At 51.8% G+C, this 23,044-nt stretch overlaps 2 protein-coding genes across 8 annotated transcripts in view; one reads left to right on the top strand and one right to left on the bottom strand.

Moving 5' to 3' along the window:
- Positions 1-11,444, bottom strand: part of STS (steroid sulfatase) — a 159,522-nt gene extending 148,078 nt beyond the window's left edge. The window contains exon 1 of one of the 2 annotated variants that reach the window (XM_004000254.5): positions 10,923-11,444. The gene's annotated coding sequence lies outside the window, so the exon portion shown is untranslated. Of the gene's footprint in view, positions 1-10,460; positions 10,688-10,922 lie in introns of those variants that run through there. The other variant, XM_023249422.2, reaches the window with a different exon arrangement.
- The window catches only part of LOC101082722 (pseudouridine 5'-phosphatase), a 483,897-nt gene continuing 471,192 nt past the window's right edge, over positions 10,340-23,044 (top strand). For 5 of the 6 annotated variants that reach the window (XR_006593104.1, XR_002739909.2, XR_006593103.1 and 2 more), the window contains exon 1: positions 10,340-10,491. Coding sequence is in view for 1 of the 6 variants with exons in the window: in XM_023249423.2 (XP_023105191.1) it covers positions 10,422-10,491 (70 nt within the window). In the remaining 5 variants the exon portion in view is untranslated. The remainder of the gene's footprint in view (positions 10,492-23,044) is intronic. The other variant, XM_023249423.2, reaches the window with a different exon arrangement.

Genomic DNA, 23,044 nt, shown 5'->3' with positions numbered 1-23,044 from the left:
TTGCCTCTAAGGTTCATGCAGAGTAGTGGAAATGGCCCTGGGAAACAGAGCTGAAATACATCCTTTTAAATGTTTTTTGTTTTGAACGTTTATTCATTATTTGACGGATGGAGACAGCAAATGGGGGAGGGGCAGAGAGAGAGGGCGACACAGAATCCGAAGCAGGCTCCAGGCTCCCAGCTGTCAGCACAGAGCCCGATGTGGGGCTCGAACTCACGAACCATGGGATCATGACCTGAGCCAAAGTCGGATGCTTAACTGACTGAGCCACCCAGGCGCCCCAGAAATACATTCTTTTTAAGTGTTACTCCTTACATGTTAAATACAGTGGCAGCCGACATACATATTCATTTGAAGTGTGGCCACAAAAGAACAAAATATTGTAAAATATTATACCACTCTCAAGTCTGTGCTATTTTACGTATACATACATACACATTATATACAAAAAAACTTTCCTCTTAAGTTTCTGAAAGCCACACACATCTATTTACATACTCAATGCATGTGTATGTGTAAATCAAGTCTGTTGAAATGCTATGTAATGAATTTTATTCATCAGTTTCTAAAAACCATAAATGCATATATTACTTATACGCGTCTGCGTATATGTAAGCTAAACATATTTAAATTATATACATCTTTCCTCCAGTTTCTTAAGGGGCGTCTGGATGGCTCACCTGGTTAAACGTCTGACTCTTGGTTTCGGCTCAGGTCATGATCTCATGGTTTGTGAATCCCAGCCTCGCATTGGGCTCTGAGCTGACAGCATGGAGGCTGCTTGGGAATCTCTCTCTCTCTCTCTCTCTCTCTCTCTCTCTCTCTCTCTCTCTGCTCCTCCCCTGCTCGCTCTCTGTCTCTGTCTCAAAATAAAACAAACACACACACACACACACACACACACACACACACACACACACACACACAACTGGCTGGCTCAGTCAAGAGAGCATGTAACTCTTCATCTTGGGGCCATGAGTTCAAGCCCCATGCTGGGCACAGAGATTACTTTAAACACACACACACACACACACACACACACACACACACACACACACACACACTAGATTATTTATGTACGTACCATAAATGCGTGTGTCTGTATGTAGACACACACATCCCATTGCTCTTACGATTGTTAGAATCTTCACTCTGGGAGGTACTTAAGATTCTCATTCTGTACAGTTTTACTATGTAGATTTATTCTGCTATCTCAACGTGTTGGGTGTCCCATTGACGTGCTCAGATCCCAAACTCATACTAAAAGATTGCTTCAGGACAGCTGTGGTTAGAATTTTGGAGTCTTCCTGGACTGTAATCATAACAGCAGCCTGGCATTTCTAAAAGTGTGCTGGGATGGACCCAACCTAATGGAAGTTAACACGTATTACTTCCTTTTTCAACAGTGCGTGTGTGACGTGTTTGGGAAATACTGTGTTAAAAAAAAAAGTGAAAAGAACACCACTGACCCCAGGAACAGTCCTTCTAGACAACATGTGACTGACGGATTTAGCAAGGATGGTTTGGCACATGCCCATTCCAGGCTCCTGTCTTCTTTAAAAAAAAAAAAAAAAATTAATGTTTATTTTTGAGAGAGAGCGAGTACGAGCAGGGTAGGGGCAGAGAGACGGGGACAGAAGATCCGAAGTAGGCTTCGTGTTGACAGCAGAGAGCTCCGTGCACGGCTTGAACTCATGAACCGAACCGTGAGATCATGACTTGAGCCGAAGTCAGATGCTCAACCAACCGAGCCACCCAGGCGCCTCCAGGCTCCTGTCTGCTTGGGGAGGGACAGGAGGAGGCAGAGCAGCCAGATGTCTGCTCCCACCTGCCATCTGCTTCGCTGGTTTGTCCAGGAGCAGGGTGGAGCTTGGCAAAGGGGGACACCTGCTTCTCTGGGGCTGACTAGGGTCAGAGCTGCTACTTTACTAAGGTCACAGTCAGGCACTGCTGATGCTGCTGAAGGGGTTCCGAGCAAGCCTCCCCAGAGTGGGTCAGCTTGGCACAGGGACTGTTTAGAGCTGGAGACAGACAAGACCTCGCAGGCTCAAGAGCAGCTTTCACCCCTCCCATAACCACCTACAAGGATCTAAACTAGGGCTCTTTCTCAGAATGAGAGTTATTATCAGAGATGAATTTTATCTGAGTGCCCATCTGTGTGGCAGGGCAAACATCTAATTACTGAACATGTTCTTACCGCCCCATGATTTGCCTTCTCCTTTGAGGACACCATCCCACTCCTTAGCTCAGGATGGCATAGATACCTCGTTTTACCTTTCTGACCTGGAACCCCTCACGTACGTGGTGTTCCTGTACCTACGAAATTAAATTTGATTTTCTCCTGTTAATATGCCTCATGTCAATTTAACTCTCAGACCAGCTGGAAGAATCTACGAAGGGCAGAGTAAAACTCTTCCTCCCCAACACTGCCCTTGTGGATTTGCATGTAAACTGCACAACGGAAGGGGTGCCTGGGTGGCTCAGTCGGTTAAGCGTCCGACTTCGGCTCAGGTCATGATCTCACGGTCCGTGAGTTCGAGCCCCGCGTCGGGCTCTGTGCTGACCTCTCAGAGCCTGGAGCCCATTTCAGATTCTGTGTCTCCCTCTCTCTCTGACCCTCCCCCCGTTCATGCTGTGTCTCTGTCTCAAAAATAAATAAACGTTAAAAAAAATTAAAAAAAATAAACTGCACAAGGGAAGAAAAAATATATATACAGTGTTTCTTCTTGTTTACTTTCCTTAAAAGATTATCTTTTTTTTTTAAGTTTATCCATGTATTTTGAGAGAGAGACAGTGCAAGTGGAGGAGGGGCAGAGAGAGGAGACAGAGAATCCCAAGCAGGCTCCGAGCTGCCAGCGCAGAGCCAGATGCGAGGCTTGAACCCATGGAACCTGACAATCACGACCTGAGCCAAAACAAAGAGTCTGACCTGACACTTAACTGACTGAGTCGCCTGGGGATGCTGGCATCTTGCTTCCTTCTGTCTCTTCCCCCCAGATCACAGGAGGGGTGCCCGTGGCCCCCCCATGCTGAATCTCCTCCCCAAGGACAGACTCTGTCCTCAGCCTCACCTGCGAGAGCACACACCTTGCATCCAGCTCCTCTGATAACACTGCTGGCTGGTCGGGAAGGCTTTGATCCTCTGTGGCAGTTTATACAAGATGCATGGGGCCCCACTCCGTGTTCAGCGATGTTTACACAAGACAGGTGCTCAGGGTGCACATTAAAGAATGATTGGGTGTTCGCGGTTAAAATTGGCTTGCTGTTTCATAACATGTGTAGTAAAAGCCCTAGGCCTCCCCAGCGACTGGGACATGCTCGCTACCTTATAAACCATCTCAACAACCTCGCTGGGAAAGCGGTTAATTATTCTTATATATAAATGAGTTAATGGTGTCTGCTCTAGCATCATCAGGCACATCCACCATGGGCACACCTACCCCTAACCTGTCCTGGAGGGAGGGGCCCCTGCCACAGGATAAAGTCAGAGGCAAAAATCAAGAGGGAGAGAATTTAAAATGAGGGGAGCCCGGGGGGCTCAGTTTGTGAAGCATCTGAATTCAGCTCAGGGCACAATCTCACGATTCGTGAGTTTGAGCCCCACATGGGGCCGTCTGCCGTCAGCACAGAGCCTGCTTGGGATCCTGTGTCCCTCTAACTCCCCGACCCTCCCCCACTCGTGCAACTGTGCGTGTGGTACATCTGTGTGCACGCATTCTCTCTCAAAACAAAACAAAACAAAATGAGATGGAAGGTAAGAGGGGGAGGGGGAGGGCAGGAGACCTTGTGTAGTGCCATGGATCCCGGTGGTGAACGAGGCTCCTACCAGGGGGGCACAATGAACCTCAGGCCCCTCCCTCAGATGTCCATGGTCATGTCCAGTCACCCAGGCAGACAGAAAAACAGGCTAGGGTTTGACCACACACTTCAATCTCCCCAATGTTTGAGCATTCATCCTCTCTGTAAGATACAATTTTATCTTATTTTATTTTTTTAATGTTTCTATTTATTTTTGAGAGAGACAGAGCAAGCGGGAGAGGGGCAGAGAGAGAGGAAGACACAAAATCTGAAGCAGGCTGTCAGCCTGAGCTGTCAGCACAGAGCCTGACGTGAGGCTCGGATGACGAACCGTGAGATCGTGACCTGAGCCGAAGTCAGATGCTGAACGGACTGAGCCACCCAGGCGCCCCGTATACATACAATTTTAGACGAGTGACATCTACTTATGTACCAATGCCATGTGTGTTTTTTCTCATTCGTGAGTGCTCTGAAATTCATGCTGGAAGTTACGTTTCCTTGTCATTAACATGGACTGGCATTTTACTTCCCTGATAGAAGTTTCTTTAAGCCCTTTTTCCATTTTGTGAGGGTCGGTTTAAAAGTGAAATAAATAGGGGCGCCTTGGGGGCTCAGTCAGTTAGGAATCCAAGCTCAGGTCATGATCGTGGGGTTCATGGGGTCAAGCCCCACGTTGGGCTCTGTGCTGACAACGCAGAGCCTGCTTGCAATTCTCCTTCTCTCTCTGTGCCCCTCCCCTGCTCATCTGCATGCTCTGTCTCTCAAGGTAAACAAACATTTAAATAAATGAAATATATAACCTGTGAATACATTTAACCCTAAAACACACATTGCATTAACCTGAATTCAAGTAAAATAAGTCGAAGGCACGGATCCCACCCACTTGTCGTCTCCCAAGACACTGGGAAAGCTGACCGGGCTACGTGACCACCCACCGTGGGGATCGCCTACCAGTGTCCACGCAGATAATAGACCCTAACAAGGTCTGGCACGTTTCCTACACTTTCACATAAAAATAATCGCCAGCAGAGATCCTCATACCAGGTGGAGCTCCCACACCACAGTGCAGTGCCCCACATACCCCAGGTGGGGGTCAGTGGCCTCGGCCACCCGGCTGATTCAGTAGGTCTGGGTGGGGCCTCCGGTTCTGCATTTGTGGCCAGACCCCACGTGAGGCTGACACTGCTGTGCCGTGGGCCACCTCAGTTGCCTTCCGGTGCCGGGAGGAAGCTTGGCTTCTCTCGCGGAGGTGAGTCCTTGCGACTGTACTCTGAGGGCCAAGAAGGTCAACAGTCACGGCCCTCTCCACAAACCAACCAACCACATCCCAGAGGAAAGACGCCATGAGCGGCTAGGTCAGCCATTCACGGAGCTCAAGCCTCAGTCCAGGGCTGCCTGGCTTATGCAGAAACCAGGGGAGCAAGGAGAGAAGCAAACCCAAGGCCTCCCTCGCGAGGGGCCCCCAGTTCCCTACTCCCAGGCCAGCCACATGTTTTTGTTCTAAGAATGAACTCGTGAGATTTCTTAGCGGTACAGGCAGCGGGTTCTCCGTGTTCTCCCTCTCGAATCCCCGGTCAGCGAGCTCTTCCCACGGGGTCGTGAGTTCCTGGAGCCGACGGGAGTCTACCTAGGCTGAAAGGTACTGCATGTACGGGCCAGAACTTCTGAACATCGGGACCTGCCCTCCTGCTTCCCTACGCGGCTGGACTCCAGAACGGGACGCCAGGCTGTGTGCGCGCATACGTGTGTGTGGATGCGTGGATGGATGTGCGGCTGGAGGGACGGCTTCATGGATAGGTAGACACACAGACGCAGACGGACAGACACAAGTACTGGGAGGTGTTGCTGGCATCTACTGGGAGGAGACCAGGGATGCTGTTAAAAACCTACGGCGCACAGGATGGCCCCCCACCACACAGAAGGATTGTGCCCATCTGCTACGTCTGCCATCACTAAGTACCACGGGCTAGAAGCCCAGGTATGCAGGCGAGTGGTTCCGTCTCCGAATTCGGCCGCATTCTGAGGTGCTGGGGGCTGGGAGTGACTTTTGGAAATCACGATTTGGCCCACGTCAACTTTCCCTGACCCAAATATCAAGAGAGCACGGGGTGGGGGTGGGGCGGTGTGATTCCGGACCAGGGGTATGCAGGCGAGCGGTTCCTGCACTTTACTTCACTGCATCTCTATGCACACGTGAGGGCCCGGGAAGCCACCTTAAAGTCTCCTCGAACACGCGCGAGCCTTCCCTCGCTGTGCTATCTGGCTCACACCCACCTCGGAGGGAAAACAAACCCGCGTGCACACTGCGGTGTGGAGGTCTACACAGGGCTGCCTTCCAGTCTTCAGAGGCATGTCTGGGTGATCGTTACAGCCGTAAACCAGCGCGTTCAGTCATCTGTCCCCAGCCAGGTAACGAAGGGCGTGAGTTATCAAACCTGAATATAACTGGATGGCAAAGGAAATGGTAACACTCTACGATGGACTGGATGTTGGGGGTTCCTCCCCCCCCAAAATTCATAGGATGAAGCCTGAATCTCCAGTGGGGCGGTACTTGGAGGGAAGACACTGGAGAGCACGATTCTGACACCAATGCCTATTTGTGGGTTTTCCCACAAATCTAACACCAGGTGGGTGTCCTGCAGTTAAACCCAATGCTGACACACATACCTGGAGTCAGCGTCGGATCTCACAGGGGAAGTCACAGGGAAGTCTCCAACGCTGTTCCTGCTACCATCAAATTAGATGGCCCTAGCAAGGAGAGGTTGTCACCAGAGCCTCTGACGGAGCTGGTATAGATTCAAGGTTCCCAGGACCCCCTCTTGGGTTCTGCTAATTTACTAAAGTAATATAGGGGCGCCTGGGTGGCTCAGTCACTTAAGAGTCAAGACTTTGGCTCAGGTCATGATCTGACAGATCACAAGTTCGAGCCCCACATCGGGGTCTGTCCTGACAGCTAAGAGCCTGGAGCCTGCTTCAGATTCTATGTCTCCCTCTCTCTCTGCTCCTCCCCCACTCGTGCTCTATCTCTCTCAAAAATAAATTAAATAATTTTTTTTTAATTTACTAAATATATACCATGTATAAAACACATGCAGTAATGTCTAGACTTCACAACATACACGTGTGACATATTAATATAATTATTAATCAGCTTTTGATGAGATCATGATGGAGCCCCCCGTGATGGGATTACTGAGCTTGTAAGAATAGGCACCAGAGCCCCCACCCCCACCCACATGAGGACAGAGAGACAAAACAGCCACCTACGAACCAAGAAGCAGGCTGTCAGCAGGAACCGAATCCTTCAGCATCCTGATCTTGATTTTGGGCCTCCAGAACTGTGAGGGACAAATGTCTGCTGTCTAAGCACCCCCGTCTGTGACACTTTGTTACAGCGGCCAGAACAGACTAGCATCCTCTTAGGAAGGGTCTCCCATCTGCAATGTCCACCAAGAATTTATAAGTCTCTGACAGAGACAGTCCACTACCCTTAGGACTCACTCGGGAGGACTTGGGTGCTTAAGTTTTTATTACCGTGTGCTGTTTACAGCTTGATCTTACTGAATACAAAAAACTACATATAACTTAACAGACTTGATGCACAGATGCGTACCAATCCATAAAGAATATAAAGCACACACAACATAAAGTATAAAAGTATATGTTTGCGCACGCATATGTGAAAAGATACGCGTATTTTGATATATGCCCTTCGCTGCTCCTTCGTTATGTCTGAAGGCACTCCCAGGCCAGTTCTCCAGCTAAAGGAATGTTAAGCCGTGCAAGGAACCTTGCAGTGGGAGAGGGCGCCTTGGGCTCTCCAAACTCTCCACAGGCTTGCTAGTGCTGCCAACAGGGACCTCCAGTGTCCCTCAAGGCTTCCCTCCACACATCTCTTTGAGACCCAGCCCTGGCCCCCCCAGCTGCTGCAGGGCCCCGCACAGGCAGCCTGCAGAAAGGGCACCATCCACCAGCCTCAGGCTCCGCGGGACTGGGTCGGAGCCGGGGAAGGGAACGAGAGCCGGCCAGGGTGAACCGCAGGGCTCGCTGGGTTTCCAAACGGGACTTGGACGACAAGCGCCTTTCCAGATACGACAGACAGAAAAAGCAAGACAGCAAGACGAGGAAGCTGAGATAAGCTGAGACATATGTATCGTTTTTGCTTTAGCACGCATGTTCATTGTGTGGGAGAGGATCCTGATTTTCAATCTGTACGATCACTTGTGGATGTGTTTTGGACACCACCGCACTACAGTTGATTGGATCGTCTGCCGCATTTTAAACTTGTCGGGAAAAGTAAGACATCATCCCACGGGGAAAACACAATTTTGCAAACATAAATTGTAATTTGTGAAAGGAAATTCATCCTCTCTCTCTCTCCAGAAGCTCTGTTTCTATCTTTGACTGTTAGGAGAAGAAGCATCAAAGTCCATTTAGTTACATGCATAGAAACCACTTCAGGTGTGAACCTGTTTTCATTTTTTTCCCCCCCAATCTAGCTTGTCACAAACACGATGGTTCTTGGGATCTGTTTCTGGGTTTTTTTTTTCTTTTGTTTTTGTAAATGAAGGGATATCTTCCGTCATATCCAAGAGATATATAAAATTCAAAGAAAAATTATTTGAATCACATTTTTACATCTGTGGAGAGAAGTCCACACGACCCCCTGTCCCTCTGCAACTGCAGTGACGTATATACGTGTGTCTATATATTACACATATAATGTTGGAGTCCTAACCCCTAGGAGGCTCAGAAGATCATCTTATTTGAAGGTAGAGTCTTTACATAGATTTTTTTAAAATTTTTTTTTTCAACGTTTATTTATTTTTGGGACAGAGAGAGACAGAGCATGAACGGGGGAGGGGCAGAGAGAGAGGGAGACACAGAATCGGAAACAGGCTCCAGGCTCTCAGCCATCAGCCCAGAGCCTGACGCGGGGCTCGAACTCACGGACCGCGAGATCGTGACCTGAGCTGAAGTCGGACGCTTAACCGACTGCGCCACCCAGGCGCCCCTTTACATAGATAATCAAATTAAAACGTGGTCATTAGGATAGGTAATCCCTTATAGCTGGAGTCCTCACACAAAGGGGAAATTTGGACACAGAAACAGACCCACAGAGAGATGATATAAAGACATAAGAAGACCATGTAGAAGCCAAGGAGAGGCCCGGAACAATCCTGTCCTCAACGTCTCCGAACGCATTGACCCCTGTTGGCTGTTTGTTCTCCAACCCCTGGCTTCCAGAACTGTAAGCAACATATGTGTGTTGTTCAGGCCACCCAGCCTCTTTGTTACAGCAGCTGAGCACAGTCCCCTCACTAACTGAACTGCCTTCTCTGTCCTCAAAAAGAAATCATAACCTGTCACAGCAACAGCTCTAAAAAGACACGAATTAACTGAATATATACTATTTGCTAGTACTAAGGGATTCTTGACCCGCGTGTCTCAAACATCCATCTTTCATGCCCAAGGAAAGCGATGCACAGAGACTCCTTGCCTATCATCTTGCTCCGCTTACTCAATCCACGCAAGTCACACCGGACTTTTGGAACTTCACCAGAAATACATCCTTAAGGTCTTACAGTCTCTGGAACTTTCTAACTTCGGCTTCCTTAAAGAGGCCCTATCCTTATGCTTAAATATGCATATGCAACGCCAACCAACACTAAACAGAAACGGACACATAAGGGTATCTTTGAGAGTGGCCAAAAAGAAAAAAAAAAATTATTTCCAGGTTGCATTCAGAAAGAATGCAAAAGATTTAAAAAAACAAAAAACCAAAAAACCTCGGAGCCACAAAGGCAGGTGAAGCATGAGCAGGCGAAGGCGGCAAGGCACGTCCCTAATTTTGCTTCCTCCGTTTCCTTTCTGATCGTTTTCGGCTGATTTTGGGAGGACGCACCAGCTGGGGATGCTCTGCAGGTGATGAAGCCAGGGGGACCGCAGACCCGACAGACCCGCTGGCCACTGCGCATGCGCCAGGCGGGGCCCAAGGGGCGGCTGGCGCGCGAAACAGAAAGGGGAAATCTGCGAGGGTCCCGGGACGACCAATCAGGGCTCGGACGGCTGCATAACCAGGCCATCTGGCTCCAAGTTTACCGGGTGGCTCGCGGTGATGCCCGCCTGAGCACCTCTACGGCCCTCCCCGCAACTGCCCCAGGGACCGTCCTTCGAGGCTCTCCCTCCGTCCTCCCACCCTTTCCAATCTCGTCCTGCATCTGCCCCCACACTGGCAGGTCGTCGCTGCGCTGCCCCGTTTGCGGGGGTGCATGCGGCCAAACTCGTGCCCGCCCGTGCCGCATCCCGGCTCCTCGGCAGAGACTGACCCTCTTAGACGCGCGCGGGCGCGACACAGAGGAGAGACGGAAGCGCGCGTGCGCGGCTCGGAGCGCGCACTCGACGACTCGCCAGGGACCGCCAGAGGCGCGCGTGCGCAGTGCGGCTCGGGACGTGCAGGGTGGCTCGGAGCGCGCGTGCACGGAAGCGGCTCAGGGCCCGGAGGCTCGGGGCGCGCGTGCGCAGAGCGGCTCCGGGCTCGCGCGGAGGCCTGGGGCGCGCGGGCGCGGGGCGGCGGGCGCGCGCACCTCTCTCCGCCCCTACCTGGCCTTGACGCCGGCACAATGGCGGCTTCCGTGCCCCCGCCGCGGCCCGTCACCCACCTGCTCTTTGACATGGACGGCCTCCTTCTTGGTGGGTAGCCTGCGGCCGCCACCCGCGAGGGCTGTCCGGGGAGGACGCGGGCGGTGGGAGTAGGGGGGGGGCGCAGGCTTTCAGGCCCGAGGGCGGCGGCGGGGCCGAGTCTGGGACCCCCAGGCGGGCAGCGGCGACGGGAGCGCCGGGGCCATGTCAGGCCGGCCGCGCGCGGGGCTGCAGTGTCGACGCCGCCCGGGGCACTACTTCCGGTGGCCGCGCCGCGCGTGGGGACGGAGTGCGTGTGCGGGGGGGGGGCAGCGCGCGTGGGGGCGGCGCTCGGAGACCACCGCGCGGGAGTGAAGCGTCCTTCCCGCTGTGCTTGCCGGGAGCGCCGCCCTGCCTCAGTTTCCCCACGTGCGCATCAACCTGGTGGGTCCCTGCCGGCCTGCTCCCGGGGGCCGTCGGCGTGGGCGCCGAGGTGCACGCACCTTGCTTGTAGCATCCCACGGGGCAGGGGTCCTCAAACCGGAACGTCTGGAGGCGTTGGGGGGCACCTAGGTAGAGGGGGATGTTGCTGGAATCGGGGGTGGGGGCTAGAGGCCGGGCGTGCTGTTGGGGCTCCCGCGGTGCACCGGAGCGCCCCACGCCACGACACATTATCCAGCCTCAAATGCCCGGACTGCGGAGGCGGACGAGTCCTCTTAAGTGGCCTGGCTGCCCGGAGTGACCTGCGGCTCCGGCATCACTTGGGGAGGGGCTTGGCTGTACAAGAACTCCACCCCACCGTGCTTTTGAGCCCAAGGGCCTGAAAGTTGGATAAAGCACAGGGATTATCAATCCTTCTACAACGTGCTCTCTCTGGGGTTCGACTGAGAAATCCATGCTCATCAGGAAGTTCACCTGCCGTGAAAAGTTCAGGTAGAATTCAGAGAAGACAAACACCCAGTGCGTAAATGCGGAGAGAACTGTCCCGAGGGCTACCCAAAGCCTCCACATCCTGTTGCATAACAGTATTAAGTTACTGTGTTCTGACCTCATAGCCTCCAGAAGCCCTCACAGAACTGTAAAAATGCCTCCATAATTTACATGGGCTGCTGACCTGGTGGAGGTGTGCATACATTAAGGGGCTCGTAGCCTAGAACCCTGTAGAGGAGGATATGTGCATTCACTAATAAACAATACAACTCAGAGAGGTTAAGTCGCTTGCCCAAGGTCACACAGTGGATAAGGAACAAAGCTGAGGAATGATTCCAGATCGATCTGATTCTAAATATAAATGATGTGTTCATCTTAAACGGTGAGTATGACGTCCTTCCCCTTCCCCCCCCCCCCCCCACCCCCACCCCTCCTCGCCCTCTGCACTGGTCCTATTGCTAGGTGATTCAGTAGTAATAAGACTGATTTTTTTTTTTAAGCCATAGAATAGAAACAGGCACTTTGAAACCAGATTAATTCCTGTAAATGTATAAAATAAATAAATAAGTAAATCCCCATAGAGGTCACCAATTGCAGAGAACAGTGCATGTAGCTCCTAAATCTGAAATGGCTCCATTTCAGAAACCTTCTGGGATTCATAAGTATCATTGGTAGACAGGACTTTTCCTGCTCAGGTGGTCAAGAAGTTAAGTTGTCAAATAAATTCCTTATCCTCTAATGAAAGGCCCAAAGAACTGTTCTGGGAGTCTCATGAATATTAATGCAAACTGAGAGGTCTCGTTAAAATGTAGTTTATTAAATTTCTCAATGAGCTGCATGCTTACCTCCGACTCCCGATGCAAACATAGCTGCTCCCTGAAGCCAGGAATGTGGCTTCTGTCACGGGACCTGCAGGAGCAGTTACGAGCAGGGGTCTCCACTTGCCAGTTACACCAAGCGAAATGGTTTGCCGTTTGCAACTGTCGTCCAAGCCTTCGAACTGGTCAGAGAAGCAAGGATTAGTGTCCTTTGGGAAGATAAGACAGGGCCCTTTTTGGTTTTTTTTCCCTCTTAGTGTCTGCCCCTTCTTTGAGATTTCACTCTGCTTTGAGGTAGTAAGTAAGGCTTTGCAGAACTTCCTCAGAAATTCGCTCGTTCCGTTCTTTTTACAAAATGTCTCGTATAAGACACTGCTTTCCAAAATGTACTGCTCTGTCTCGTGCGGTCTGGTCAGTTATGCTGGTGTAGTTCATTCAGTCTGTCTGCTGTTTGCAGCACACTGTGCTGTCCATTTGGAACCAGTCCTTTTGCGGTAGGTTTGTTAGCACGGTGAATGCATTTTCCCCTGCAAGTTCCGTTTGTCAGCCTAGCCTCCTGTACTGCTGTGCTCAGGGAAATACGGTTCAAAACAATTAGTTTCAGGAGGCAATGCTGATATCTGCGGGGAGGCTTGTTTAATCAGAGGAGAATGAGGAAGTAAATAGAAATTTTTGTGGAAAGGTTGACCACACCGAGGTACTATTTCGGACGTTTGAAATGTATGACACTGTTGTCCTTTGCAATAGAAACGACACTTTTGGATTCTGTTTTTGTTGACACAAGGCAATAATCAACTATGATCTAGGTAATAATTTTGTCTCTCAAATGCCATTTAGAGAAAGAGGAGAAGGGACTGAAATTGTTTATCAAGCACGACAAGATTTTGAAGGAAGATGACAGGTATTCCATGGTGTCTCGCCTTCTGGATGGGGAAGATTATCCGGTTCGTAAAAAACTGAAATTAGGAGCAAAGTGGGGGGCGGGGGGGAAGCCTGTCGTTTTTAGCAAACAGGAAATTTGCTGTGCGGAGCAGTGCTCGTAGAAATAGGACCTGCATAGAATGTCCCACAGCAACGCTAAAACACACATGACCAACTGACCTGCGTAACACGTATGAGATTTTTTTTAAGTGGAGACCGGAGCTGCTTTTCTCAGTGGTGCCCTATCATCTGGACACTACCGGGGTTGTGACACTTCCTCAGGAAGGTAGGGCCGAACGAAGCATTGTCAAGATGCCTCCCTACGCACACGCATCCCCGTTGGCTGGAGATAATCATCGCATGCATGCTCTACATTTTGGAACCCCCCCCCCCTTGGCTGTGTGCCCTGGGGTCTCGTGCTGGGTGTGGGGGCAGCCGTGCTCTGGTACGTTCACATTCTTTCTGCCCTGCTCCCCTGGGAGCTGACCGCACGTGCTCAGGCTTCAGCTCTCCTTGCTAAGTGAAACTTGGGTTCCTTCCGTCCTTGCAGAGAAGTCAGCTGAAGTTCGGAGGGCAGTCCAAGGCCTTGCAGCTGAGGAGAGCCCACGCCCAAGGCCTTGCAGCTGAGGCCTTGCAGCTGAGGAGAGCCCACGCCCAAGGCAGCGCAGACTCCTGAGTTTCTCACTTTGGAATAAGATGCTGCTGGGGGTCTGGGGAAGGACCCTTTGGGAAGAGTGGACTCTAGACCATGTTGGAGAAAACTGGCCCTTGCTAACAAAGCAAACCAAGTATGGGCCGATGCTGCTAAACTGTCCCCATCGGTGACACTTTCTAGTAGATCTGAACTGCGTCCTCCCCAAGTTTGTGCCTGGTGTTAGTGGTCAAACACGTCCACCTAAAATTTGTGCTTAGAGGTGGTCGTCGGTCGCCCACCACAGCTGCTCCTCTTTCTAGAATAATTGAGAAGGGATTGAGATCCAGATTGCAGAATCCTGCTGATAACAGACTTTTGTCCAGCTGGCGGTAAGGACGGAACCATGCAGCCAATCCCTGTGAGTGCGGCTGGGCCCTGCCCTGTCCTTGCCTTCTCCTGCATCGCTCAGCCCCGCACTGTGTGTGTTTGCGGCTTCACAGACTCTCATCGTCGAGGGAGCACAGCACTCACACTTTGTCACAAAGCCAGTTCTGCTCTTCTCATCCTTTCTTCTGGAAAAGCAGTGTGTTGGGCGGTATTTTGGCCCCTTTTGTCTTTCTGATGATTTGCCCTTCACTCTGATTCTTTTCTTTTTTTTTTTTTTTTTTTAACATTTATTTATTTTTGGGACAGAGAGAGACAGAGCATGAACGGGGGAGGGGCAGAGAGAGAGGGAGACACAGAATCGGAAACAGGCTCCAGGCTCCGAGCCATCAGCCCAGAGCCTGACGCGGGGCTCGAACTCACGGACCGCGAGATCGTGACCTGGCTGAAGTCGGACGCTTAACCGACTGCGCCACCCAGGCGCCCCTGATTCTTTTCTTTTTAAATTCCCGTGATTTACAAAGTACCAGTCAGGGTCCCTGGTTTTTTTAATGCCATGTAAAACAGCAAGGGAAATGATGCCCCCAAGAAGTGTCCTCAAAGCCCTCATTGCAAAGACGCCTGGTCACACCTAGGGAGGAGGCCTTTGAAAAAGCATTGAGACACAGCCTGTAAGTGGAAAATAGAAAAGCGTCCCACCACAGTGGATTGCACTTAAAAATGAGTTTCCTGGGGCGCCTGGGTGGCGCAGTTGGTTGAGCGTCCGACTTCAGCCAGGTCACGATCTCGGGTCCGCGAGTTCGAGCCCCGCGTCGGGCTCTGTGCTGTGCCGACAGCTCAGAGCCTGGAGCCTGTTTTGGATTCTGTGTCTCCCTCCCTCTGACCCTCCCCCATTCATGCTCTGTCTCTCTCTGTCTCAAAAATAAATAAATGTTTTAAAAAAAGAAAACCCGGGGCACCTGGGTGGCGCAGTCGGTTAAGCGTCCGACTTCAGCCAGGTCACGATCTCGCGGTCCGGGAGTTCGAGCCCCGCGTCGGGCTCTGGGCTGATGGCTCGGAGCCTGGAGCCTGTTTCCGATTCTGTGTCTCCCTCTCTCTCTGCCCCTCCCCTGTTCATGCTCTGTCTCTCTCTGTTCCAAAAATAAATAAAAAACGTTGAAAAAAAAATTAAAAAATAAAAAGAGTTTCCTACGTCAAGTCTGCATGAGTACCTGTGACTAGTAATTAGAGCATTTGATTTGTGAGAACTTTCACGTAATTGTGTTAAAATAGGTGGGGGCAATCTTGGCTGTTTGGTGCAGATGTCTCTGGTTAAAGTTGCCCTCAGGACGTGTATGGAGAGTTTTGCTGAAGACATACTAATCGTAACACGTCCTGTCTTAAGAAGCTTTCTTCCCCCCCGCCCCCCGCCAGCTCTGTAGAGGTGGACAGCTATTCTATTTGAAGTTCTGAGCTTCGGGTAGGTACATCACCTTCCCTGTGCTCCGGCTCCCTCACACCCAGAATTCCCCATGACGTCTGTGGTCAGTAGCTAAGTCTCAGTGGGCAGAGTGTCTGTGCGGAGAGGGCCCCTGTGCGGGCGGACGGTGGTCGCGTCCTCACACCCCTGCCTGCAGGGCGGTTTCGTTGGCATTGCTGGTGGTCCTGGGTTCGGTGGTGGGCGGCCTTTGATTCTCCTTTGCTGCTAGGTCTAGGAGCAAGGTCATGGCATACGCCCCTTTGTGATCAGTGATGCTGTACCGGAAAATCTCACACATCACGTGGCTGTTCAGGGAGAGACGCAGGAGCCAACCAAACCTTGTGCAAGCGGCCATACACTGTCCTGTCTGTACGCGAAATCAGAACAAGAGCGAAATCGTGGTTTGCACATGTGAGCTTCTGTGAGACGTTGGGGGCAAGAGTCAAAATAAGCATCAGGCTTCCCTCCCTCTCATGTCCTGAGATCCCGCCGTCCCCCCTTATCTGTAGGAAAAACGGAGTGTCTTTGGTGAGAACTTTGCGCATCTCCCTAGACCAGCATGGTCCATGAAGCCGTCACCAGCTGCCTGTCACCTGGGAATGTTGTATGTCTGCCCTGCGAACAGGAAGCACACGTGGTACCCAGGGGCGTCAAATGTAGCTAGTTCACTGAGGAGCTGAATCGTCCCTTTTATTTAGTTGTACTTAGTCTCAGCACTCCCCGGGGGGCACCCGTGCATTCCGGACCCGTGCGTCCACTCATCCTTGTCTGCTCACATTCCCATCCTTGTCTGGTGCCAGGTGCTGTGTGGGATTCAAGCAAGCCCCTACTCTTAGTCTCAGTGTCCCGATGGGACATAAAACGTGGTGAGTGGACTCTGTGCGTAACTGGCTACTAAGCATGGCAAGGGCATGGTAGAGACAGAAAGTGCTTTCAACTGAAGTCACCTGGAGAATGTATGTCACGGGCAGGAAGGAGCGAAGAAGAAAAACGGACATTCCAGACCAGGGGAAGAAATACGAGAGCAATAAACATGTTTTCTGAAGCAGGACAGAGTATTTTTTATCAAGCAGGCAGTTTGTTTAGAAAAAAAAAAAAAAGACTTCTCAGTAATGATTGTATTAGAACATAGAAGGGACGATGGTCCAGCTGAGAATACTCTAGTGTTTTCCAAGCTGGGTTCCACATGGTAGTTTTATGTGCCTTTATCCTGCTGTAAATCAGAAAGCTTCACCCCTTCCTCCAGTCGCATCCTTTGTTTTCCCCCCATGATAGTGACTTGGGGAAGGCCGGTTACGTTATGCAATGTTCTACGTTGTGGGTTTGTCTGGTTGTCTGCGCCTGCCGTCTCCTTACCTGTTCCTCTGTTTCCCATGACCTACAAATTATGCTTAGCGGTCAGCTGGACTCAGCCATTTGTGGCAAGCACACGCAGAGCTCCTGTTGCTTTTCTGGGGAGAAGATGCATGTGGTCAGTTCTGTTGCCCTAGTCCCTGGTCGTGAGAAGCCTCGTCCTCGTATGACGCGTGGAACTCACTCCTGTCCTCCTTGGTGCCACACGGGATGTTTTGGTGGGAGGTCTTAAGCCTGACAGCCCAGGTGTAGGTGGTGGTCATAGTGTCTCTGTGTCTTCAAGGCCGGAACCATCAGGCAGAAAGGTGGGCCGGTGTGGTTACAGGGGACGCCGAGGCCACGTTGGCACACACTCGGAAAAGAGGGTGCTTGCGGGAACCGAGGATAGGTGTGCTTGGGTGGCTGTGTCTGCAGCCTGTCAACTGTAGTGCGTTTATTTCCCCCTCTTCCGGACCACGTGCCGTGATCTCTGAGTGGCTTCAGGGGATTTCATCTAAGTACGTTCAGACCTGTGCATTCAGACTCCTTGGAAACCCAAGAGTGATGGGACAGCAAATACAGTTGCTGCACTTTGTGCACTTTGGAAGCGTTAACTTAGTACTTCCTACAGAGGCAGGTCTGTGCGGATACAGTTGTGCGTTCTGCACAGTTTACGTCGCTTCTCCAGCCCACAAAGCAGGATTCATGAGTCTTAAGAGTGATTAGCTTCTCAGTTTTTAAATATCATACCCAAGGAAGGGACCCAGGATAGCGAAACAATGGCTGATTGCAGTCTGGGGTCCAGGAGCTATGAGACGAGCAGAGACTACCTCCACTGCCAGAATGCAGGGAGGGGTCCCAGTGGCAAAATGCAGCATGACACGAAATCCAGAGAGTAATGACTACGATAGATCGTAATACTCTAGGAGCGCCTGGGCAGCTCAGTCGGTGAAGCGTCCAGCTTCAGCTTGGGTCATGATCTCGCGGTTTGTGAGTTCGAGCCCAGTGTCGGGCTCTGTGCTGACAGCTCAGAGCCTGGAGCCTGCTTCGCATCCTGTGTCTCCTCCTCTCTCTGCCCCTCCCATGCTCATGCTCTGTCTCTCAATAATAAATAAACGATAAAAAAAAATAGATTGTAATACTCTAAAAAAAAAGGAAATGTCATAATCCTCTCAAGACAGAGGAGGTGGGGAGGAAGACAGCTCTTTTGAAGAATGCAGTCAATAAATATGGTTGAATAAGCATGGTTGAATTAGGGAAATCAGCATTTCACAGTCCCCACCATGAATGGTTTGGACAGGAGTCACCAATGGAAGCCAAGACCATTGGAGTCAGTGTGGGGGCCATGATGGTGCCCGGACAGGGCCAGAGTGCCATGGTAGAGGATGTGCTGTCCTTAACTGCCAGAACAGATCACCTGTCTCACAGTTGGGTGGTCACCAGTTGGGTGTCTATGAGCGCTTTCTCGTTTGGGAAGATCAAAGAACAAGTAAGGGGATGCTACGTGAATACAACCAGACAAACACAAACTGCAAGGACATTCTGCAAGGTAGCCGGGCCAGACTCCTGATCAACGTCAAATATTCTGGGGAAGCAACAGGGGTGGGCATCTGTAGTTTAGTGACGCAGACAGGGCATAAGCATTCGCCTTGCACGCCTCTCTCTTGGCGATGGCTCGTGAGCCCAGGCTGCAGCGAATGCTTTTGCTTTAAGGACTCTCTGACCCCCGTGGACTGCCCTCTGCTCTCTCTTGCGTTCATCCCAGTGACCATCAGTCAGCCCTGCCCCACTGGCACACTGTGTCTAGCGTGGAGCCCAGAATTCTCTGTCCGACCTGGTCTTCTGCAGCGTCCCCGTGAGCCATGCACGTCATACACTCAGACTTCCCTTCCAACCTTCTCTTCCTCACCCTCGGCCCAGCCCCAAAGCATGCAAGTGCTTACTTAGTCCTAAATCCTTCAGAGCCATTTCTACGCCCTCCTGATCACCAGTGCCTTTCTTTAGGCTCTCAGTGGTTTCCTCGCACAGCCACAGTGTCTCTCGTGAGCCTTTACACCGTGTGCTCAGCGCTCTTGTGAGCTGCGGTGTGCCTTAGTTAGGTCTGCAAGCTGGTGGCCCACACTTAACTGCTGTCGCTCCCCTTTCTGCAGAGGACGGAGCAGAGAACGAGGCAGTGATTCATCCAGGGCACTTCCGTGACCCCCACCGATACCAGTGGTGGTTCCGGAACTGTGCTCTTCCCGTGGGTGACAGGGCAGGGATCCTGGGGCAAATGAGTGGATGAAGAAGGCGCTGGTGGGAGCACAGAGCTCACCGGCAGTTTTCCCCTAGAACGTTCATACATGTCTTTGAGAAATTTGGCCACAAACTGGTCCCTACTTCCCTTCCGAGAGAAAGAGCATTCGTGCAGGGAACCATGACCGTCAGCTCTACCTGTTCTGTGTCTGGTGCCCTGTCCTGTGCCCTGCAGGTTCATGCTTGGGTACGTGGTCAGAACACAAACATGTAAGTCATTTGTGGGTCTGCCAGTCCCAGCCTGACGAGCTCGTCCCTTCCTGAAGGTATAGCAGCGTATCTCTGCTGCAATCTTGTTCAACCAGTTGTGCTGACCTTGCCCGAAAGGCAGCAGCCTGATAAAGGCATTTACAGTCGCCCACTGGGTCATTTGGACAATACAGGAAGCCAGCCGTCCAAGGCAGTTCAGGTGACTGGAAGCTGCCAGCCCTTAGCTGGGTCCATCCACATGGCTGGGGGGGGGGGGGGGGGGGGGGACTTTCCACTGTCGAGGGTTTGTTTGGGGATAGAGTTCTAAGTGGAGGAGGGATTGAAGAAAAGTCTGATCGGATGGATCCACAGAGCTCGAGGAGACAGATGGTCAGGGCATTCATTCAGTTCATGGGTCCCACAGGCTTGGCTAAGCTGCCCAGCCAATGCTGGCTAGAGAGACCGGCGCAGGGCATGGATATCTCCCCACCTCACCGCCCCTGTGCTTCTGGGGACACGGTCTGGGGTGCGGTGGCGTATGTGCTGCAGGAAGGCAGATGTTGTCCATGCTACCGCAGTGTCATTTATCTGCTCAGCTGACCCAGTTTCCTTGGGAGCCGGGAGCGGGACATGCGCCAGCAGTCCAGGGTGCCTTCCAGAGAAGATGGGTCCTGCGCTCTGTGGCCGAGCTGCAGGAAGACGTTCGGTGGAGGGCGGCCCAGGCTGAGCGTGCCCTAGGCCGGGAGGACGCTGCGCGCACATGGAAAAGGGCAGGGCTTTGGCAAAAGTGCCTGTGTGTGACCGGAGAAGAGGTTCCTCGCTGAGTGATGGGAACAGAGCTAGGAAAGTGCTCCCAGGACAGAGCCGTCTTCCTGAGGGCTTCCTGGAGCCGAGGGCACTGTGGCAAGCTGTACATGGTGATGCAGATGACTAAGGCCTGCCCTCTGTGGAGACGGCCAGCAGGCTGTTCCGGCTGTCCCCGTGAATGACACCAGGACCGCGTTTGTGTCTCGGGACCCCTGTCCCACGCCACCACAGACCGGTGGCTTTGACGTGTCTCTCCCAGTTCTGGAGGCCGGAAGTAGACCGGTGTGGCCGGGGCCGTGCTCCCTCCAAGGTTGTAGGGGGGGCTGTGTCCCGCCCATCCTAGCTTCTGGTGGCTCCCGCAGTCCTGGCTTTGTGGCCACATCCCTCCCACCTCTGCCTCCCTCCTTATGTGGCCTCTCATTTCCTTCCTAAAGGGACACCTGTCATTGGGCTTCGGACACACCCAGATAATACAGGATGATGTCATCTTGAGATTTTTGACTTAATCACATGTGCAAAGACCCTTTCTCCAAATAAGGTCCCATTCACAGGGTCCAGGAAGGTGGGACGTGGATGCATCTGTTTGAGACTCTCCACGCAGCCCATTACAAGGACACAGAGGGCTGGTGTGGAAGGAGGAGGAGAAGCCTGGTTCAGGGGCAGTTTAGTTCATGACACAGTTTGCAGGGACCGAGGCAGACAGATGTGGCCGGGATTCCCTCCTGCCGTGGCTGAATTGCACGGGCTCGTCCCCAAGCACCGCAGACACAAGGCTTTGGAAAAGTGAGCAGTTCTGTTCCGGGCACGGATACATGTTGACTTTCAGTCGCCTGAAAGTCTGGCCACATTTACGTTGATGTCATGGTTGGGGCGGGGGTGGGAGTCCCGTAGATGCCTACGGCAGGCATCACCCTGCCGAGAGAACCACAAGAAATGGCCATCCGTTTAGGCCCATCTTTGAACCGTGCTGGTACCCGGAAGACATTTCCCATTTGCATGTGGACGTCCCCCTGCCCGCGTGTGATGCACCTACTCACAGACCTGGATGGTAGGTCTAGGAAGGAAGGATCTGGGAACTCAGCCAAATGGACCTACACCCATCGCGTTCTGCTATGCGTCTTGATTTGCTTCGTTTACTTTTGCATGGAAATAGCAAAGAAAGAAATTGATTTGGGGCCAGGAGGACAGTGTGTTACCTGCTATAGGGAGTGGGTGGGGATCCTTCATCATTTCCGGGCTTCCCTTCGGCCCTCTGATTCCTCCTGAGTCCTGTGCCAAAGCCTGCCATTTTGGGTCCTGTCCGTGTGGACGTGCGAACACGCCAAGTGCTGTCATTCGCTTGTCATTCGCTTTGAAAGGGTCTGAGTCCTCGAACAAGGAAGGGCATCTACCCCGAAGTACAGTTTACAGGCTGCTCCCGGATGAGAGTGAGGAAGTAGCCCTTTGCTGACAGGCGGTCTTTGCTGGCAGGTTTTGCTTCCAGTCTGTCCCTTGCCGTGGGTATTTGGGGGCAGGCGGCCTGCTTACGGTGCTCCGAGGGCGCCGTGGGCAAAACCCTGGCTCCTAGACCATGTGGTCCACCGGGGTTCGGAGCCAGGTCAGTTCCGTGGACTGTTGGGGTCTGAGCACGTAGAACAGTGCCCAGACGTGGTGTGTGTGTCGGCAGAGAAACCCCAGTCAGTACGTAGCTGGTGGTGTGGATAGCCGCCGTGTATTCCTGCGTGGCGGGGACGAGCGTGGACGAGAGGAATCGGTGGGAGGGGACCCCTCGCTTCTCTCCAGCCCGCATTCTCAATACAGCGCAGCCAGTAAGAGAACAGAAAGTGGCACAGAACCTGGGATATCCGTGGGCGTGTGCCCTGAGATGTTCCAGGGTTGTTAACTGTCGTTAATGAAACATTGGGCTGTAACTAATGACCTCCTGGCACCTCTCTGCTGTATACTCGCCTTCTCTAATTATGTCCAAAGCAGTGGCTGCCAACTGCCGAAGGCCAAGGACTCTGTCCTGTCTTCCCACATAAGAACCACACTCACCGTGTCACTTCACCTGCGGGAGCTCAGAGTCCAGCTGCATTTAAGTGCAATTATATTTAATACGTACTTGCCAGGTACAGAAAAGAGATCATGACGGCTTGTGCTGGGAACTTATAATCTAAGATATGAATTATTGATTACTCACAGAATAATCACCTTGGGCCTCGCTCTTGGGTCGGACAGCTGTCTGGATCCTGTCCATGGCACCCCTCGTTTGCATCAACACTACTAGCCTGTAAATGCAGGGCCTAATATAGCCTGGGTGTGTGTTACTTGGGTAATGGGAACATATTTCCCTGGGTGGGAAGATTATCAGTAGAAAGTGGGGACCCACATTCATATGGAGGAAACCCTCCTGATACACCCTGTGTATTTCTTAGTTCCAAATGTCCCCGCTCACCTTTTCCTGAATGTGGCGAACTCCATTCTGGAATCAGCTGACATTGCCAGGAGCTGATTTCTGCCTTGGGGCAGAACCCTTTCTCCCCAACCCTTTCTCAGTCTCTGATTCTCTCTCTCTCTCTCTCTGGCCCACTTCCTGTGTTCAGACTTGACTACTCTACACCTTGGTTTTAAAAATGTACCAACTGTTCATGTTAGCAGTTCAAAACATTTAATTTCTGCCTACTCTGTGTGCAAACCTATTAGGCTTACACCATCAACGCTAAGAGGCCATAACAGCCTCTGGTTCTATTTACAATTTCTGTCATCAACTTAAACACCTTTATGGTCATTAAACCATATTTATAAAGCCACTAGGTTTTATGTCCTCGTTCACTACTTCTCTTGTCCGATTTAGCCAATGGAACCTTTTTGAATAGC

The sequence above is a fragment of the Felis catus genome, chromosome X (assembly GCF_018350175.1).
Source record: "Felis catus isolate Fca126 chromosome X, F.catus_Fca126_mat1.0, whole genome shotgun sequence".
Classification (NCBI taxonomy): domain Eukaryota; kingdom Metazoa; phylum Chordata; class Mammalia; order Carnivora; family Felidae; genus Felis; species Felis catus.
Note: the sequence above shows the minus strand (reverse complement) of the source record. Positions and strands in the feature narration are given on the sequence as shown.